Source organism: Gopherus flavomarginatus, chromosome 12 (assembly GCF_025201925.1).
Source record: "Gopherus flavomarginatus isolate rGopFla2 chromosome 12, rGopFla2.mat.asm, whole genome shotgun sequence".
Taxonomy (NCBI): Eukaryota; Metazoa; Chordata; order Testudines; family Testudinidae; genus Gopherus; species Gopherus flavomarginatus.
In genome coordinates this window covers 50,076,957-50,094,675 of record NC_066628.1, presented here as the reverse complement: position 1 = coordinate 50,094,675, position 17,719 = coordinate 50,076,957, and the positions used below count along the sequence as shown (strand labels likewise).

The 17,719-nt window shown below is 57.9% G+C and overlaps 1 protein-coding gene across 5 annotated transcripts in view; it reads right to left on the bottom strand.

Annotated features, from left to right (window-relative positions):
- Positions 1 to 15,128, bottom strand: part of AATK (apoptosis associated tyrosine kinase) — a 64,600-nt gene extending 49,472 nt beyond the window's left edge. For 2 of the 5 annotated variants that reach the window (XM_050920739.1, XM_050920742.1), the window contains exon 1: positions 15,007 to 15,128. In XM_050920739.1, the coding sequence (XP_050776696.1) occupies positions 15,007 to 15,094 (88 nt within the window). In that variant the 5' untranslated portion in view covers positions 15,095 to 15,128. Of the gene's footprint in view, positions 1 to 11,591; positions 11,990 to 13,854; positions 13,955 to 14,201; positions 14,359 to 15,006 lie in introns of those variants that run through there. The other 3 variants (XM_050920744.1, XM_050920741.1, XM_050920743.1) reach the window with 3 other exon arrangements.
- Positions 15,129 to 17,719: the final 2,591 nt, after the last annotated feature.

Sequence of the window (17,719 nt, the reverse complement as noted above, 5' to 3'; positions counted from 1 at the left end):
TGGACCAGGGGTCCAACTTCATGTCGGCCCTGCTCCGGTGCGTGTGGGAAAAATGTGAGGTCCGGCATAACTGGGCCTCAGCGTATCACCCCCAGTCCAACGGGCTCGTGGAAAGGTTCAACGGGACGCTGAACATGATTCTAAAAACATTTATGAACCAGCACCCGCAGGACTGGGACAAGTACTTACCTCACCTGCTGTTCGCGTACAGGGAGGTACCCCAGGAATCTACCGGGTTTTCGCCTTTCGAACTGTTGTATGGAAGATGGGTAAAGGGGCCCCTGGACCTGCTAAGAGACGAATGGGAGGGGAAGGCCACTCCCGATGGAGAATCAGTGGTGGAGTATGTCCTGACCTTCCGGGAAAGACTTGCTGAGCTCACGGGCCTGGCCAGGGAGAATCTGGCCCGAGCCCAGAGGAGGCAGAAGGTCTGGTATGACCGCACAGCACGAGCCCGTGCCTTCACCACTGGACATCAGGTGATGGTTCTCATCCCCGTGAGGAGAAACAAACTCCAGGCCGCCTGGGACGGGCCCTTCAAGGTTATCAAGCAACTAAATGAGGTAAACTATGTGGTGGAGCTGTCTAACCAGGCACATCACCACCAGGTGTACCATGTGAACATGATGAAACCATACTATGACAGGGGGAATGTGGTGTTGGCCGTGTGTGGACATTGGGAGGAGCAAGGAGATGACCATTTAGTGGATCTATTCCCTGGGACAAAAGCGGGTTCCCCTCAGAGGGAATTCCCCTCTCTGATCAGCTGACCCTGGCCCAGCACGCTGAGATCAGAGGGGTGCTGCATCTATACCAACAGCTGTTTTCCAACCAGCCTGGACGCACTAATTTGACTGTCCACCGAGTGGAGACCAGGTCACATCCTCCTATAAGTGCTCCCCTTTTCGGGTCACTGGGAAAACTGCCCAGGACCTAGGAAGAGAGGTCAGGGACATGCTGGCTTTGGGGGTGATCAAGCCATCTTCCAGCCCTTGGGCCTCGCCAGTGGTGCTGGTCCCCAAGAAGGATGGGTCAATCCGGTTCTGTGTGGACTATCGAAAGCTCAATGCCATCACCGTATCTGATGCCTACCCCATGCCCAGGCCTGACGAGCTCCTAGACAGGCTGGGAGGCGCTCGGTACCTCACCACCATGGATCTTACCAAGGGCTACTGGCAAGTGACACTGGACGCAGATGCCAGGCTGAAATCGGCCTTTATCACCCCTCTGGGGCTCTACGAGTTTCTGACCCTGCCCTTCGGCCTCAAGGGAGCACCGGCCACCTTCCAGCGCCTGATGGATCAGCTACTGAGGGGGATGGAGAGTTTTGCTGTGGCGTATATTGACGACATCTGCGTCTTCAGCCAGACCTGGGAGGACCACGTGTCCCAAGTTAAACAAGTGCTGGACTGACTCCGGGAGGCTGAGTTAACTGTAAAGGCTGAGAAGTGCAAGGTGGGGATGGCTGAAGTATCTTACCTGGGCCATCGGGTGGGGAGCGGCTGCCTAAAGCCAGAACCAGCCAAGGTGGAGGTGATCAGAGACTGGCCCACTCCCCAAACCAAAAAGCAGGTCCAAGCCTTTATTGGGATGGCGGGGTACTATCGAAGGTTCGTGCCCCACTTTAGTGCCATAGCCGGCCCCATCACTGAGCTGTGCAAGAAGGGGAAGCCAGACAAGGTGGTCTGGACCGAGCGGTGCCAGGAGGCTCTCCGGGCGCTGAAGGAGGCTCTGGTCAGTGGCCCAGTTCTGGCAAACCCAGACTTTGACAAGCCCTTTATGGTGTCCACTGACGCCTCAGACATGGGACTGGGGGCGGTGTTAATGCAGGAGGATGAAAAGGGGGAGAGACACCCCATCATGTACCTGAGTAAGAAGCTGCTACCCCGGGAACAAAGCTACGCGGCCATCGAGAAGGAATGCCTGGCCATGGTGTGGGCCCTTAAGAAGCTAGAGCCATATCTCTTTGGGCGACACTTCACCGTGTACACCGACCACTCTCCCCTGACCTGGCTGCACCAGATGAAAGGAACCAACGCCAAGCTCCCGAGGTGGAGCCTGCTCCTGCAGGACTATGACATGGATGTGGTCCATGTGAAGGGAAGTGCCAACCTGATAGCGGACGCGTTGTCCCGGAGAGGGGGCCCTGAACTTCCCCAGGTCACTGGGCAGAGTGACCCCGCTCAGTTCAGTCTCGAAGGGGGGAGAGATGTGATGGAGTAGAGGCTGTCTGCATGGGGGATGGGAGAGCAGGGGAGGACTTTAGGGGATGGACAATACCTGAGCCTGTAACCTGAGCTAGGCAGGGGGGAGGGGAGGTCAACACTTTTGCCCAGGAAGCTGGACAAAGGAAGGGGCCGGCTGGAGGGGGTTAGTTTCAGTTTTGGTTTGGGGCTGAGTGGTGGGAATTCAGGGAATCCTAAGCTGGGATCCAAGCACCCTGAACCCCCAGAAGGACTCAATTGAGAGGTCCTGACTGTGCCAACAAGCTCTGCTGTAACCTGCATTCCTGTTGTCCAATAAACCTTCTGTTTTACTGGCTGGCTGAGAGTCACTGTGAGTCCCAGGAAGAGGGGTGCAGGACCGGACTCCCCCACGCTCCGTAACAGGCCTAAAGACACAAGCACAATGGAGCAGAAACACACACGTGCAAACACCACAACTGTGTGCAAAGTAGGTTCTCATTCAGCTAAATGGCCCGCTAGACACAGCCAGCTCTTTTGTACAAGCAATCCAAGTAACTGTGTGTACATGCACATTTCTGCATGCACAAATCTCAATGTCTGGCCCCAAATATTTGACTGTAAGTCTCACCACATCACCTGCTTATATTTAAAGATAAAAACAACTTCTGGGCTCAAGGGGGGTTCTTATCTATACCGCCCCAATGCAGGATCTCTACGTGTTCGTGTCTCAGAGGCCAGGCCTGTACGCACATGGCACTTGGAATGCTCACTGGTTTCAAAGGGGAGTTGCAGGCAAAGAGCCAGGTCCTTTCTCTACCAATAAACCCTGTTTCAGAGGTTGGCACTTGGTGCACATTTGGGGGGGAGGGGAAGGCAAGGTGAGGCATTCAATCAATCAGTTACAAAATAAATAAGGGAAACAACTCAGCATTTGGTTTAGATTCACAAAGTTTGCTACACAAAAATCTTCATGGAACTGGCCAGAGTCTCACTCTACTGGATTTTACAAAGCCCATGTTGCAGGCAGATCTCTCGCCCAGCATCTGCCTGCTCTGGGTTCCACGCAGCTGGCTCAACAAAGCACCAGTCAGAAAGTCTTGCATAAGGGACAGTTCTCCCACCTCCCTTCATTAGTACCCACATGGATCGGGGCTGGTTCTGCTCAGCCGTTTGTGAGAAATGCTTCAGAAAAGTCCATTTGCCTGCCTTAGAATTTCTCTTCAGGTCTGTAGTTAAACCTCTCTCTTCCCAAGGTGGATGCTGCCCCTCAGCCGTGACGAGAGAGAAACTGGTTGTGGGAAGAAAGGAACAAGGCAAAAGGCAGGACTGGGCCACAACCAGCTTCAGTGCCCTTTCCCGCCAACAAGGGTACGACTTGCAGGGATCTCTGTCCCCTCCCCAGCATGCACTGGCTGCAGGATTTAAAGCCACCTGCACCGACCAGGGGGAGCACGGCGCTCCGGTTTGTACCTTGAACAGAACTGGATTCCCTGCCTCCCCTGACATGACGACTGAACAGCTTGTGGCTAACACCCCACCATCCCTAGCGTCACCCTCTTGGCCAGCTGTCTGTCTGCATAGGGGGCCACCACCATCCCAGGCCCTGATCAGCACCTGGCAGCGTGTGGCCCAGAGGGCTCAGTCCCCTCTCTGGGGAACTGCAGGTGATCTTCCTGTCCAGGGGAAGATGTCAGCCTGAAGCAACACCAGGGGACAATGCGCAGGGGGTGGATCAGTATCACGTGTGGCTTAGGATCAGTGCCACCTGCCCACGGGTTGGGGTGCTCTGGGCTGCGTGCTGGCAGTTCTGGGGCAGCAGTGACACAGCCGGAAGCTTTTAAGTGGATTATTTCTTAAAAATCAAATAAAGTCAGCACAAGGAACAGCAAAGGGCCACTGCTCCCTGGGCTGAACCACCAGCTGCTCCAGTGCCCCGAGCCACCTCCTCCCTTCACTTCCCAGGTGAGCGGATTGGCGTGTCACACGCTGGACTCCCGCCGGCGATGCCCACCAACGGTTATAGGCACTGGGGGGCTCACTTCCCAGTGCACATCAAGAGTTTAGCCCCATGCGATGTACAGATCCTGCGCTGGGCTCTGAGATGGCTTTGCTAGCTCCAGTGATCGCGGATGCTATTATCCAGTAACTGCTGTCTGACAGCCAAGCAGCACCGCCCCACAGCACTTCCCCGAGGCTAGCGCACCCAGGGGGGTTATTTTTCAGCAGTCAGAAGTGCTGGGTAAGCACCAGGCTCCCCTCTCCTCACTGTGCCTCCCTCCCCCGCCCCACCTCTCCGTAAAGCACCCTTCGTCTGGGGCTCTGTGCTTGAGCTGTGAGCACACAGCAATGCATCTAGCAGGCAGATCCCTGCCGCAGTGAACTCCCACAGCGTATACGCTGCAATCAGAGGCCCTGCCCAACCATCCTTGCTCCAGAGCAGGATCCCTGCAGCCAGGGACCGTGTCTGACACTCAGACTTTCACCACCTGTTCTGCACCCTAATTATAAACTCACCAAGAACACATTCGTAGGGACATGGACGCGGCATGGGAGGAGAGGGTGCCGAGCACAGAGCCAGGAGAGACAGGCCAGGGAACAAGGGAGACGATTACCTGGTCCGATAATCTCCTGACACACAATGCGAGTGGCTCGACACAACAGCCCAGCTGCACACGCTGCTGCAAGGCAGACAGGGGGGTCTGCAAACTCCGTCCAGAACCCAAAGGGCTGGGAACAGCAGACTCAATGTAAAGGACAACATCGCCCTTCCCTAAACCTGCACCCAAGGATCCCCCAGCCCGTTACGAACACCACTGGAGTCAGCCTCTCCAACGGCAACCCTTCTCGCCTCTCCTGACCTGGCACAGCCCGAACATAAACCTTCCCTGCAGCCCGCAGGGCCTTCTGGCACATCATCTTCCATGAACCGGGGGCAGGGGGAACGGGATTCCATGACTCAGAACTGGGCTCTCAGAATCCCGAGAGCTCGGAGCCCTTCACAACCTCACGGATTCATTTCCCTTCATTTGCTTTGATGGGGATTTGTATTGTCATCCCAAATGCAGTCCCTCATGCCAGGGCGGAGAGAGGGGGGAGCAGCCAAGCGGAGAGAGGGGAGGAACAAACCCTACACACAAAGTGGAGCGTCACCAATCGCCACTCTAATCCGGAAGCCCAACTGCCACGGGAAAGCAGCCTGCTGCACTGCAGTGCTCCAAGAGCACCGTTCCCAGGACTGTCCCAGCACCCGGCTGCTGGCTGGACGGAATGCTAGCATACAAAACAGCCAGCCTTTGCCACAGCCCTGCCTGATGCTGGGGAGGGAAGATGACGTGCCACCTACAGCCACCTCACCTGTGCTCTCCAGCTCTCTTGATGCGCGCGGGGGGGGGGGCACAATAAGCCATTTTATGGCCCCCCGGTGAATTCCAGCTCTCTTGATGCAGGGGAGGGGACGAGTCATCTTACAGCCCCGCCTCCCCCAGTCGGTCCCCCCCAGTCTGCAGTTCTCTGGGCAGACCTGATCCTGTTGTCCTGGGTGAAGCTGACTTGTGAAGCCTAAACCTCTTTCCACTTCCCAAACTCTCACCGCGTGGCTCGCTCTGGGTGAGCGGATACTGCGCCTTGCCAGCACGTCTGCCCAGCACAGCTGGCTAGGTGGATGGATGAGGCCCCACAAGAGGCTCTGAGAGAAAGCACCAACTAACCGCCCAGCAGGGCAACCAGAATGCAAACTGCACACCCCGTAGCTCCCCTCGGTATTTCAGCGACTCCATTTCCCTGCCCTAGCACAGACACTCACTGCCTTGCTCCCGCGCTGGGGTTTGTAGGGCTGCGACTGGCGAAAGGTGGCTTGTCTGCTGCTTGGCTTTTGTTACAGGAGTGTCACATTTCTCTCTCTGACAGCTCCGTTAGCCCTTAACCTTGCAGGGTCCCCAAGCAGCTTCCACCCAGGGTAACTACCTTCTGCCTTTCTGCAGTCCCCCCGCTGCCTCAGTCCCAGTCACCACCTTGGCTTCCTGGCCTGAAAGCTTCCACAGCATTGCAAGTACAACTGTTAAACTGCTGCCATGTTCTCCTCCAGAGGGGGCTGCATTTCAGTGGTGGGTAAAGCATATCGTGCGCATAGCCGGCGTATCAATGTAAGCATGCAAGCCACCTTGAGGCCCCATGGGATAAAAAGTGCTCTGAACAACACTGTCACAATCCCGCTCTGTCGGTCATGGTTCTAGCAGGGATTACGGTCACAGGGCTCCATCCACCTCCTTGCACACGTGCCAGGCCACGACTCATGCTGGGAGCACAGCCCCAGGACCAGCACTGGTGCGATAAATGCTGTGCACGGCCTGCAGAGGGCGCACTCTCATGTGTCCTACTAAAATCAGGTGGCATTTCTGCTGGAGGCTTTTTCAAAGGAGGGGCTGGTCCAGTTTCCACCTTTCCCTGAGAAAGCTGCAGCTTTATAGACAGAGTCCAGGGAACAGTCCCTCAGCTCCCCACCCACCTGCACACACTCAGCCTGTGACAATGTAAAGACAGAAAATAAACCTCTCTCCAATGGCATTAATAAAGTCATAGTCATCTAGTCTAACCCGCTGAGAAACCCAGGCCAGACACCCTCACCCGGTCATTCCTGCTTCCAACCCATCACATCTGCTTGGCCACAGCACACCTTTGGGAAGATATTCAGTTCTGGACTTAAAAAGACGGCCAGTGCTGAAACTCCCCCATCTCCTTTGGTAAATGGGTCCAGGGGGCCAGTCCCCCTCACTGCTCGATGCTGTACCTCATGTCTAGTCTGAAACTGCCGCTTTCCCCTGGCAGCCCTCAGAATTCACTTCTCGCTACAGAGACACTGTCACCAGGACTGGAGACCACATAGGCCCTGCTGCAAAACGCACACCGAAGGCAAAAGGGGCATCAAACCACATTAGCTTCCAGAACCTGCCACGCATCCTCCCAGAGCCATTTCAAGCCACCCCAGGTCCGATCGATGTTTTATTTCACCTTCTCTCTTGCTCACTGAGAACACAGGACAGCAGTCAAATGTGGCTATTTGTGGAGCTTCAAGGTAGGGAAGATGTCAGGCTTTAAGCTGCTTTACTCAACCAAGTCCCATAAGCAGCTATGGGGCCAGCACCAAGAGCCCCACTGCTTCTGGCAGACTGAAGGCTGCTGGTTTCTTCTACACGGGGATGTTTGCACCGGCCTGGAGAAGGCAAGCGAGACAGACAACTCGGCCCAAGCATCTGCACCAGCAAATCACACACGCTGTCGCTGGGGACTCAGCCTGCCTGGGAGGGCCGGACACCGAGAACAAGCAGAACAGAGGTCCTGGCTGAGGGAGTGCATCACCCAGCCCCAGACCCTCCTGGGCCTGACCCAGCAGAACCATTACCGGGCATGGGGCCCCTGGGCAGGGCCTTGTGGCTAGGGGAGGGGATCCCTGCTATCCCCTGCTCCTCAGGGCTCAGCTGAGCTTCTCAGGTTGGGAACAAGGCCTGGGACCAAGAGAACAAGCTGTCTCCAGAAGTCAGGAACTCCTGAATCCCAGCACCAGCCCTGACATCAGTGGGAAGGGAGTTATGGGCTAGTCTGAGGTTAGGGCTAGGCCAGCACCAAGAAGCACTGCCAGGCTGAGGGGCAACCCCCAGGGCTGGGAACCCAGCTCCCCAGGGGGAAGGGAGCTCTTGCCGAGAGGGCTGGGAGCCAACACCTGCTCCAGAGACGTTTGCCCCCACTCCTGCCCTGTCTAGCTCACAAACAGAAGGGGAGGGGAATCATTCTGGGCATCCTGTTTTCTCCTCACCTCCCCAAAATAGGCTACACCCTCAGGACCAGCCCATGGGAGTGAGGGCCCCTTGTTCCTGCTTTGATCCCATGGCCAGGTTGGGGGGCGGGAGGGATTCTGACCCTGCTCAGTCGTGGCAGACGGCAATACCCCCTCTTTTCCCATGGAGGTCACTGCAGTCCCCATGGAGCTACCGAAACGAGAGAGCAGGATCACGGCCCAAGGGTGGGTCACATGAGTGCTGGGGGAGTTGGGGGGGATGGGAGGGGTGTGAGAATGACAGTACAGCCCTGCCCCCCATCAGGTAGAAAATATGGAGGGGGATTGTCACCCCGAAAATCTGCCCTCTTCCCTGGATGGGGGAGTTGGCTTGAGGTTCCCTTCACCTCAAACAAAGAATTCCCCCAGCCCCACCCCCTGTATCTCACCCCACTGCCAAACCTCAGGCCTGGCACAGCCAGTGGCCACGTGCCCCGCGGACATGCACAACGAAGTTTTAGGCTGGGATCTGCAGAGGAGCCTACAGTCACCCAACTTCCACAGAAATCCAGTAAGATCCAGGCACCGAACACCCAGGGGGTCTTTAATAAGTCACAGCCTTCAATCTGCTTGGTAAGAGGGATGGCGCAGAGTCTGCCACAAAGTCTTTGTACGTCCACTAGGCTTTAGGGGAGAATGACTGGGTCTGGCTAGTAGGTTAGACAAGCAAGAATTAAGGAGGTGCTGGAGGCATTTCATAACATCTGCTGGGAAACCAAGAGGAATGTGAGCTGACATCTGAGCGCTGATCCTGCACTGGGATATCCCAAAGGATGGAACAGATGCAGGCAGCGGTGGGAGAGGGGGAGTTCATGGATCCAGAGTCCACAGTACAGGAGAGCCCAATGAAGAGAAGGATTCTGATGTATATCTGCACTCAGGGGGTCAGCGACACACGAGCTGCATACTCACCTACAGCACAGAGCTGGGGAGCCAAAGAGAAGTGATTTGTTCAGGGAGGGCTGGAGCAGTAATACAGCCACGCAGGCTAAACCAAGGGGCCAGCACCCACTGTGGACTGGCAGGTCCCTCACTGTCACTTTCACAACACAATGCCCCGTCACACCAACATCACCCACCGGTGCCTCCCCCATCTGTGATGTAGTGAAACAAACATCCGCACTGCAAATGACCTGCATTTCATTCCGAGACATCCCACTGGGGCCGCCTGGTGACCTGCTGCCACCAGCAACCTCTTCACTGTTTTTAAAGTTTCACAGTCACATATCTCAACAGGCTTGTTCCCAAGTTTTCCTTCCTCCCCGCAGTGTCTGTGGGCCATGTGAATGATGCCAGAATCCCCTGAAGTGAAAGCATCACCATCAACTTAAAAGTTAGTTGGGTTTGGATTTGGTTTTTTTTAAAGAACCCAAAAGCACCTTCAGGCTGTACTCAGCCCCTCCCCTTTGCCAATTTTTGTGAGTTTACAATGACCTTCTCTTACTTTAAAGCTGTCCAGGCTCCAGCCCCAATGAAAAACCCAAGAAACTGACAAGCTGGGGAAACTGCACAGTGGCCTGACCCAAAGTGGTATCAAATGCACAATGCAAACAAATTGAGGGAACAGAGAACACTATTTTCCCCCCTTTAATTTCTTGCATTGACTGTAATTGTAGGAGTCATTTGTAACAAACAAAAATGTTCAGATACAAGGGTGCGATCAGTTGCTATGGTGAGAAGCGCAGTATAAATCCCTAAAATAGATAGATTTTTAAATGACTTCATCCATTTAATCTCATTTGAGGAGATTAGGGTCTCAAATTGGGTGTTTGGTATCACCAGCAATAAAACATTTTCAGGGCAAATGAAGGGTTTGCTTCGGAGCACAAATCAAACTCAACAAGTCTCCTGCAGAATAAACATGCTTTTGTTTTATAAAATCACACTCTGGAACTAGGTTATGCACAGTTACCAGCAAAACTTCGTGCTAGATGCACAGAAATCTTGTTATCCAAAGGAGGATGGGGAAAAAGGATCCCATTTTGAACAGGCAGAATCTGGAGCAAGGCCCATCAAATCTATTGCGTGCAGTGTCTCGCGATGGAACCTGCTAGTTCCATCTATGTAAATTTAGCCCTTTACCAGTAAAACGGTTTTGCAGATGCAAATAGATGATCTCTTTACACAAAGCCTGATCGGAAACCAACCTTATAAGCGATTGGTTTGGTTGTGTACTTAAACCAAACCGACACATGGGCTTTTTAGCTCACTGTTTTGGTAAACATCATAATAGCTGCATGTATATAGAGCTTGGTGTGCTCAAAGCTCTGTGATTCATTACTAGATCACTCTTGATTTTACAGGTAGCAAAATCGATCTCTGCCTTCTGCAGTGCTGGGCATGTATGTAAAGGTTTTCGAGTAACCGCTGCATGTGGAATTCAACACATCTGACCGCATGTGAGGTTTCTGCCAGGCCACCCTCACCCTATCATCATCAACAACTGCCAGAGGAGTGAAACACAGAATGACAGGGGGTAGATTTGCACAAACCAGCCCCAGACACAAGAACACAGTCACTGCTCTGCTGTCGGGTTTGCTGTGTGCTTCTGCAGATGGAACACAACCACGGCCATAAAACGGCTGCTTACATAACATCCAGCACCCTGAAGTGCCTGCATGACCGACTGTCAGCGTTGTACCCTAATTACTCCCTCACGCGCTATCAGATAAAAGCCAGCTCATCAGCGTTTCGCTAACCATCAGTCATCTTCTCACAGATTCTATACAACGGGCTAATGCACCTGGGCCCCCACTGGGAACAAAATCCAGCATGAGTGTTTAATGGGGAGCAGAGGGGCTTGATCGCTTGGGTCTCTCCTTCGTCACCACACCTTTTTAAATCACATAAACACCTTCCAAGACAGCCCAGATGCCATGATTCCAAAACACAGCCCAGGCTGCTGAATAAAATGTAGTGCTGCCGTAAAAGCTCCAGGACATTGTGCCAAGATCTCTTATCAGGGCCAAACACAGCGGTTTGTTTCTGTTTGACAGTTCCAGGGGAGCACATAAAAGTGACATTTCAAGGTATTAAAGGCAAAATCATGCTTCTTTCATAGTCAGCTGAGTCCATCTTTCACCCATGTGCAGCTAAGAAGTCGAGAAGGCACAAACCAACGGTTTTGACAATAAAAGTAAATGCCCAGTAAGACAATGAATGTGAAATCATGGCTCTCGCACACCAGCACAAATTGGGCCGGTTGAAAGGAGATTCAGTTTCTTCCTTTCAGCCGATAAAAAGCAGCGACAAGAGATCCCTCTAGAGAGAGCAGCAGGGAAAACAGCTCCAGCGACGCTTACACCGAGGTCTGGGCTCGATCAACGGAATAGCCATTATTATCCCAGTCCCTACGCTGAGCTCTACCGCCTCACCCCTTTAGAGCCAAAGACCCAAGGGTTTGGCTTCAAGCAATTTTCCCCTATAGGCTCAAAGCAGTGTGCGGGCAGAAAACCCAAGTGGAACCCCTCCCAGTCCTGCCAGTCCTAGCCCCGGACAGCAGGAGTGGCCCCCGAAGAAATGTTCCTTTTCCCTGGGAGCCAACATGGAGAAACATGTTTGGGATGTTTAGTTACCTCAGGTACAGATGTCCAGGGAACGCGCCCCCTCCCCAGAGGCTGCCACAGCTGAGAAATCGGGCCGGCCCTTTGCAGACATTTATTCCCTTAAGTCCCTATAAAATCACTGCAAAACAATTGCAATTTTGCAGCAGCTAAAATAAAGAAAGAAATAATAACACACACCCTTAACCACCGCCCCCAGGGTCTGATAGTGCTGATGGGGGTCAGGAAGGGTTAATTCAGTGCCAGAAGGAAAAGGGGGGTTAACAGCCCAAGAGGGGGGATGGAACCAGCAGTGCTCGCTGCCTGTGCAAAGAACAACATGCTCCAAAGACAAACTCCAGGGGCAGCTGGGGCGAAGGAATGGGAAGTGGGGGAAGGGGAGCTGCAGGGCTGGGGGGATGGGGAGCCGCAGGGCTGGGGGGGGAGAAGAACCATGGGGCTGGAGGGGTAGGGGGGAAGTGCGGGGATGGGGGGGATGGGGAGCCACGGGGATGCGGGGGAACTGCAGGGCTGAGGGGGGGCTCAAGGAGACAGGGAGCCAAGGGGATGGGGGGGAGCTGCGGGGATGGGGGGACGGGGAGCCACAGGGATGGGGGGGGACTGAAGGGCTGGGGGGGTTGGGAAGCCGTGGGGATGGGGGGGAACTGCAGGGATGGGGGGGTTCGGGGGGACGGGGAGCCACAGGGATGGGGGGAGCCACGGGACTGGCGGGGCTCGGGGGGATGGGGAGCCACAGGGACGGGGGGGATGGCAGGGTTGGGGAGTATGGGGGGGACGAGAAACCGCGGGGATGGGAGGGGAACTGCAGGGCTGGGGGGGCTGGGGGGACGGGGAGCCGCAGGGATGTGGGGGACTGCAGGGTTGGAGGGTTTGGGGGGGACGGGGAGCAGTGGGGCTGGGGGGGCTCGGGGGGACAGGGAGCCACAGGGATGGGGGGGACTGCAGGGTTGGGGGGTATGGGGGGACGGAGAGCCACGGGGCTGGGGGGGACTTCAGGGCTGGGGAGGCTCGGGGGCACGAGGAGCCGCGGGGATGGAGGGGGGATGGGGAGCTGCGGGGATGGGGGGACTGCAGGGCTGGGGGATATGGGGGGGACGGGGAGCTGCAGGGATGGGGCGACTGGAGGGCTGGGGGGGCTCGGGGGCACGAGGAGCCGCGGGGATGGAGGGGGAACGGGGAGTGCGGGGATATGGGGGGGACGGGGAGCTGCGGGGATGGGGGGACTGCAGGGCTGGGGGGGCTCGGGGGCACGGGGAGCCGCGGGGATGGAGGGGGGGACGGGGAGTGCGGGGATGGGGGGGACTGCAGGGCTTGGGGGGACGAGGAGCCGCGGGGATGGGGGGACTGCAGGGCTCGGGGGCACGAGGAGCCGCGGGGATGGAGGGGGGACGGGGAGCTGCGGGGATGGGGGGACTGCAGGGCTGGGGGATATGGGGGGGACGGGGAGCTGCAGGGATGGGGGGACTGGAGGGCTGGGGGGGCTCGGGGGCACGAGGAGCCGCGGGGATGGAGGGGGGACGGGGAGTGCGGGGATATGGGGGGGACGGGGAGCTGCGGGGATGGGGGGACTGCAGGGCTGGGGGGGTTCGGGGGCACGGGGAGCCGCGGGGATGGAGGGGGGACGGGGAGTGCGGGGATGGGGGGGACTGCAGGGCTTGGGGGGACGAGGAGCCGTGGGGATGGGGGGGACTGCAGGGCTTGGGGGGACGAGGAGCCGCGGGGATGGGGGGGACTGCAGGGCTCGAGGGGACGAGGAGCCGCGGGGATGGGGGGGACTGCAGGGCTGGGGGGGACGAGGAGCCGCGGGGATGGGGGGGGACGGGGAGCCGTGGGGATGTGGGGGACTGCAGGGCTGGGGGGCTCGGGGGGACGGGGAGCCGCGGGGATGGAGGAGGGACGGGGAGTGCGGGGATGGGGGGGCTCGGGGGCTCGGGGAGCCGCGGGGATGGAGGGGGGACGGGGAGCCAGGGGGATGGGGGCACTGCAGGGCTGGGGGGGCTCGGGGAGCCGCGGGGATGGGGGCACTGCAGGGCTGGGGGGTTCGGGGGCACGGGGAGCCGCGGGGATGGAGGGGGGACGGGGAGTGCGGGGATGGGGGGACTGCAGGGCTGGGGGGGCTCGGGGAGCCGCGGGGATGGAGGGGGGACGGGGAGCTGCGGGGATGGAGGGGGGTCGGGGAGTGCGGGGATGGGGGCACTGCAGGGCTGGGGGGCTCGGGAGCACGGGGAGCCGCGGGACTCGCCCCAGCCCCCCGGCCCGGGCCGGCCGCACTTACCGGGGTCCAGGGGCGAGCTGAAGCCCAAGCTGGGGTGCAGGAAGGCGGGCGACATGACAATAGCGAGGCGCGGCGCAGCCATTCCCGGGGCCGGGGCCGGGGCCGGGCCGGGCGGGGGGCGCGCGGGGCTCAGGCGGGAGCGGGGCGGCGGGGGCCGAGCGGGGCCCGCATCCCCCGGGGGCCCCGGAGCGCGCCAGCGGCTCAGCCCGGCCGGCCGGGCCCGGGGTGCGGAGGAGCCGCGGGCTCAGCGGGCGGCGGCGGGGAGCCGGGGCGGCCGCGGGGCCGCGGCGCGGGGCAGGGGCCGGGGCTGGCCGCGGCGCGGGGCGAGGAGCTGTTCCGGTGCTGACCCTGGGCGCAGCGGCGGCGGCGGCGGCGGCGGCGGCTTCGCCATCTTGCTCCGGCTCCCCCCGGCGGCACTGCAGTGAGCGGGGGGGCCGGAGCGGAGCCAGGTGGGGGGGCTTGGCCAGGCTGCTGCCCCTGAGCTCGTCCCCGCCACCCCCCGGCTCGGGCTCCGCTGTGCAGCTGGGGCAGCGGGAGGCTAGGGCAGCAGGGGGGCTAGGGCACTGGGGGGTAGGGCAGGGGTGGAGATGTGGGGGCTAGTGCAGAGGTGGGGGCTGGGGGCAGTCCAGGAGTGGAGGGGGGGCTAGTGCAGAGGTGGGGGCTGGGGGCAGTCCAGGAGTGGAGGGGGGGCTAGTGCAGAGGTGGGGGCTGGGGGCCAATGCAGGGAAGGGGGGGATGCAGTAAACTGACTCGGGGCTCTGCATGCAAAAAATAAAATATTATTTGTTTTCAACTCGGGAATAAAATCACGAGTGGGGCCACTTGTCCTGCAGACGTGCGCAGACCCACCCGCACCCTACTGACACTCGGGGCAGTTCCCCCCCTGCCGCATTGGTTTGCTCCACCCACCCCCGACTTTTCATAGGTCTATATGCTCCGCCCCCCCCCCACGCAGGATGTCATCACAGATAATGCTCCATAGGCTGACCCAGCTTTGCCCCCCAACAGTTTTTTCTGAAGAGATTCCCTGGCTGGCACCCGCTGCCCCCCAGCGCTCTCCCACACGTGCAGACCCCCACCCCCACCCCCACCCCGCTGCGCTGGGGCATGGCCTGCGCACCCCACTAGCTGAGCGCTGGGGCCACGTCTCACCCAGGCGTCGCCTCGAGATCCCTTCGTGCACCAGAACGATCCAGCATCTGGGCTCCCCGGCTGCGTCCACCCCGAGCCCCGCTCTCATGTTATTTCAGCCCCAGGACCCCTAGCTACAAACACAGACAATGGTGCCTGCACGTGCCCCCGCCTGGAGCCCGGGGGCTTTGGCTACAATGGGAGCCGGATCCCGACAGAGCCCGACTGGCAGCAATCCCAGCACAGCCCTGGGTCGGCGCTGGAGGCGTCTCCCTCAGGAGGGCGTCTCGTCTGGCAGGGCTGCGTGGCTGCAGCGGAACCAGACTTGGCCTTGGTGCACAGAGCATCCAGCTCCACACTGCTTCAGCCAGCCCAGCTGTTCGGATTCCTCACGGGGGCTCAGGGGACATTTGTGCCTTTCCACTGGTTTTCAGACAGAGGAATCAGGAGTCCTGGGTTCCGTTCCTAGCCCTGCCGCTGACTTGCTGTGTGACCTTGGGGAAGTCACCTCATCTTCACCCGGGCCTCAGTTTCCCTGTCTATGATGGAGGATGATCTTTAGCTGCATCACGAAGGCAGAGCAGGGAGAGCACATGAAGTTCTTTTTATTGGTGTCCAAAGTGCTTGGAGAGCGTCGTACTCAAAGATGGCGAGAGCGTTGGGAGTTTGAAAGTGGCTGCTCCCACGCTCAGCAAAGCTGCTCTCGCTGAACAGAGATGGGATTCACGGCCTCACCAGGAGGCAAGATGGCTCCCAGACCAGCAAAGTGCCACCCAGCTGGCCAGGCAGGAGAAAGATCTGAGGACCCAGCATCCCCTGGGGATGCAGCCAAAAGGCTCTCATCTCAGGAGGGCGGCCAGAGGGGCTGCCCTGCTTTCTAGGCTACGGACGTGACCTAACCGAAGAGGCAGCCCTATTTTCCTAAGCGGTGGTGTTGCAACAAGCCCAGGGGGAGGCTGTGCTCAGCTAGAGGTGCGCCTTCCCCCTCCCTGCCTCCTGGACATTTACTGAGACAGCTGAAGGTCTAGGAGGAAACCTCACTTGATTGGCACATGATTTAATGTTCCCCAGGTCCCGTGACCCACTAGCTGCTCCCCTGCTGCCAAGGCTCGCTAGGTCTCACATGTCCCATCCTTTCCTGCACTTTTAATATTGAAAGCCAAATTGACATGCATGTTAATTGTTTAGAAGACCTGAGCTTGCAAAAAACACTGCGCTGCAGCTGTAGCACTGCCACAAATAGATCCCGGCTTGGAGAAATTAAAGTCTTCTTGCAAATAAATGTTCTCCAAGAAGGCAGCCGCATCATTCAGAGCTAATTTGCTTTCTCCCTGGGACTCGAGATTACATTGCTTTGTACTCAGCTCTGCTCAGCACAATTCCCCCTTGTAACCAGCATGGAGGATTGTGAGAGTGGTTGCACAGCACACAGGCTGAACAAGAGTAGAGAGCACAAGGCACATTGAAAGAATATTCCTCCGCAGCAGAAAGGAGTCAGGTGGGGTTTTTTTAGTAAAATTCACCCTGGTTTCCAAGCAGGACCCCAGCGAGGGGAGCTGCCCTTGGAATCGCAGTCACGTCATTACAGGCAGAGAAAAAGCTGTTCGTTTCTCACTCACGTACAGTGTTTGTGCTCATGGAGCCACATTTTCAAAGGGCCTCTAACCCCCCTGGAGACGTTTGCATGCACAAATCAACAGCAGCTGCACATACAAATGCAGAGAAGTTTGCACCTGTTGACAGGTGAGGCTGCAATGCCATGGGTGTGTGCCAGGCAGGTGCCCTTTGAATCGGGTTCAGGATGTGCAGCAGTGACACGTTGCTCGAATACCCAGCGACAGGTTTTCCCCCACAATTCTCAAAGATTAGTCTTGAGAATAACTGGGCTAAATCCGGAGCCGTTCACAGTGACGCTGAAGGCACTGTCATCTCGCGGTGGCCACTTGCATGGGGCTTTACAAACCTGAATGCAACCGGTCCCTGCCCCCAAAAGTGCACACAGTTGTGATGCAGGCATTTTCTCTCTCCCTCTCCCCCGAGCCTGTCTCACTCCTACACGTTACACAGGCCAGGCTGTGCGCTCCTCTTTAGACATGCATGCAGGCCAGGGAGGTAGGAGTATTACTGTGCCTGTTTTTCAGGTGGGGAAACGGAGGCCAGAGAGGAAGTGCAATTTGACCGAGGTTACACAGTGAGTTGATGATGGCTTGCGGGCCGGCTTAAAATGGCTCATGGGCCGTAGTTTTCCCACCCCTGTGCATGAGCTTCTGCAATGTCAGCCCTCTCCTCCCCTGGTCACCCCAGCGGGGGGCTTTTCTTGCTCCTGGAGAGAGGGAAGGTTTTCAGCCCTTAGACTCCCCCTCCTGCAGCTCTATGGCCAGCGTCTTGCCCCCTCTGCAGGTGCTGAGATGCCAGCTGCTAATGAGGCTCTGCTAATGCTAAGCTATGCCAAGATAATCCGAGCTGCTTGCTGCCAGCGCCTTGAAAGGGCCCAGGAGGGCTGCAGTGGCCGACAGGTGCAGCGCTCCCTAAATAGCAAGCCCAAGCCTGTGCCTATAAAAACCGGGGACACGCCTAGCACCCAAGGAGAACTTGCTGAGGGCTGTTCGGGAAGGAGCCTGCCACGAAGCCTGCACCAGGTAAGTGCCAGCCAGAGAGCCCGGCGAGAATAAAGCCAGAGGAGAAGGAAGCTGGTGAGGAACGAGGCATCAGCTGTAAACACTGCATGGAAACC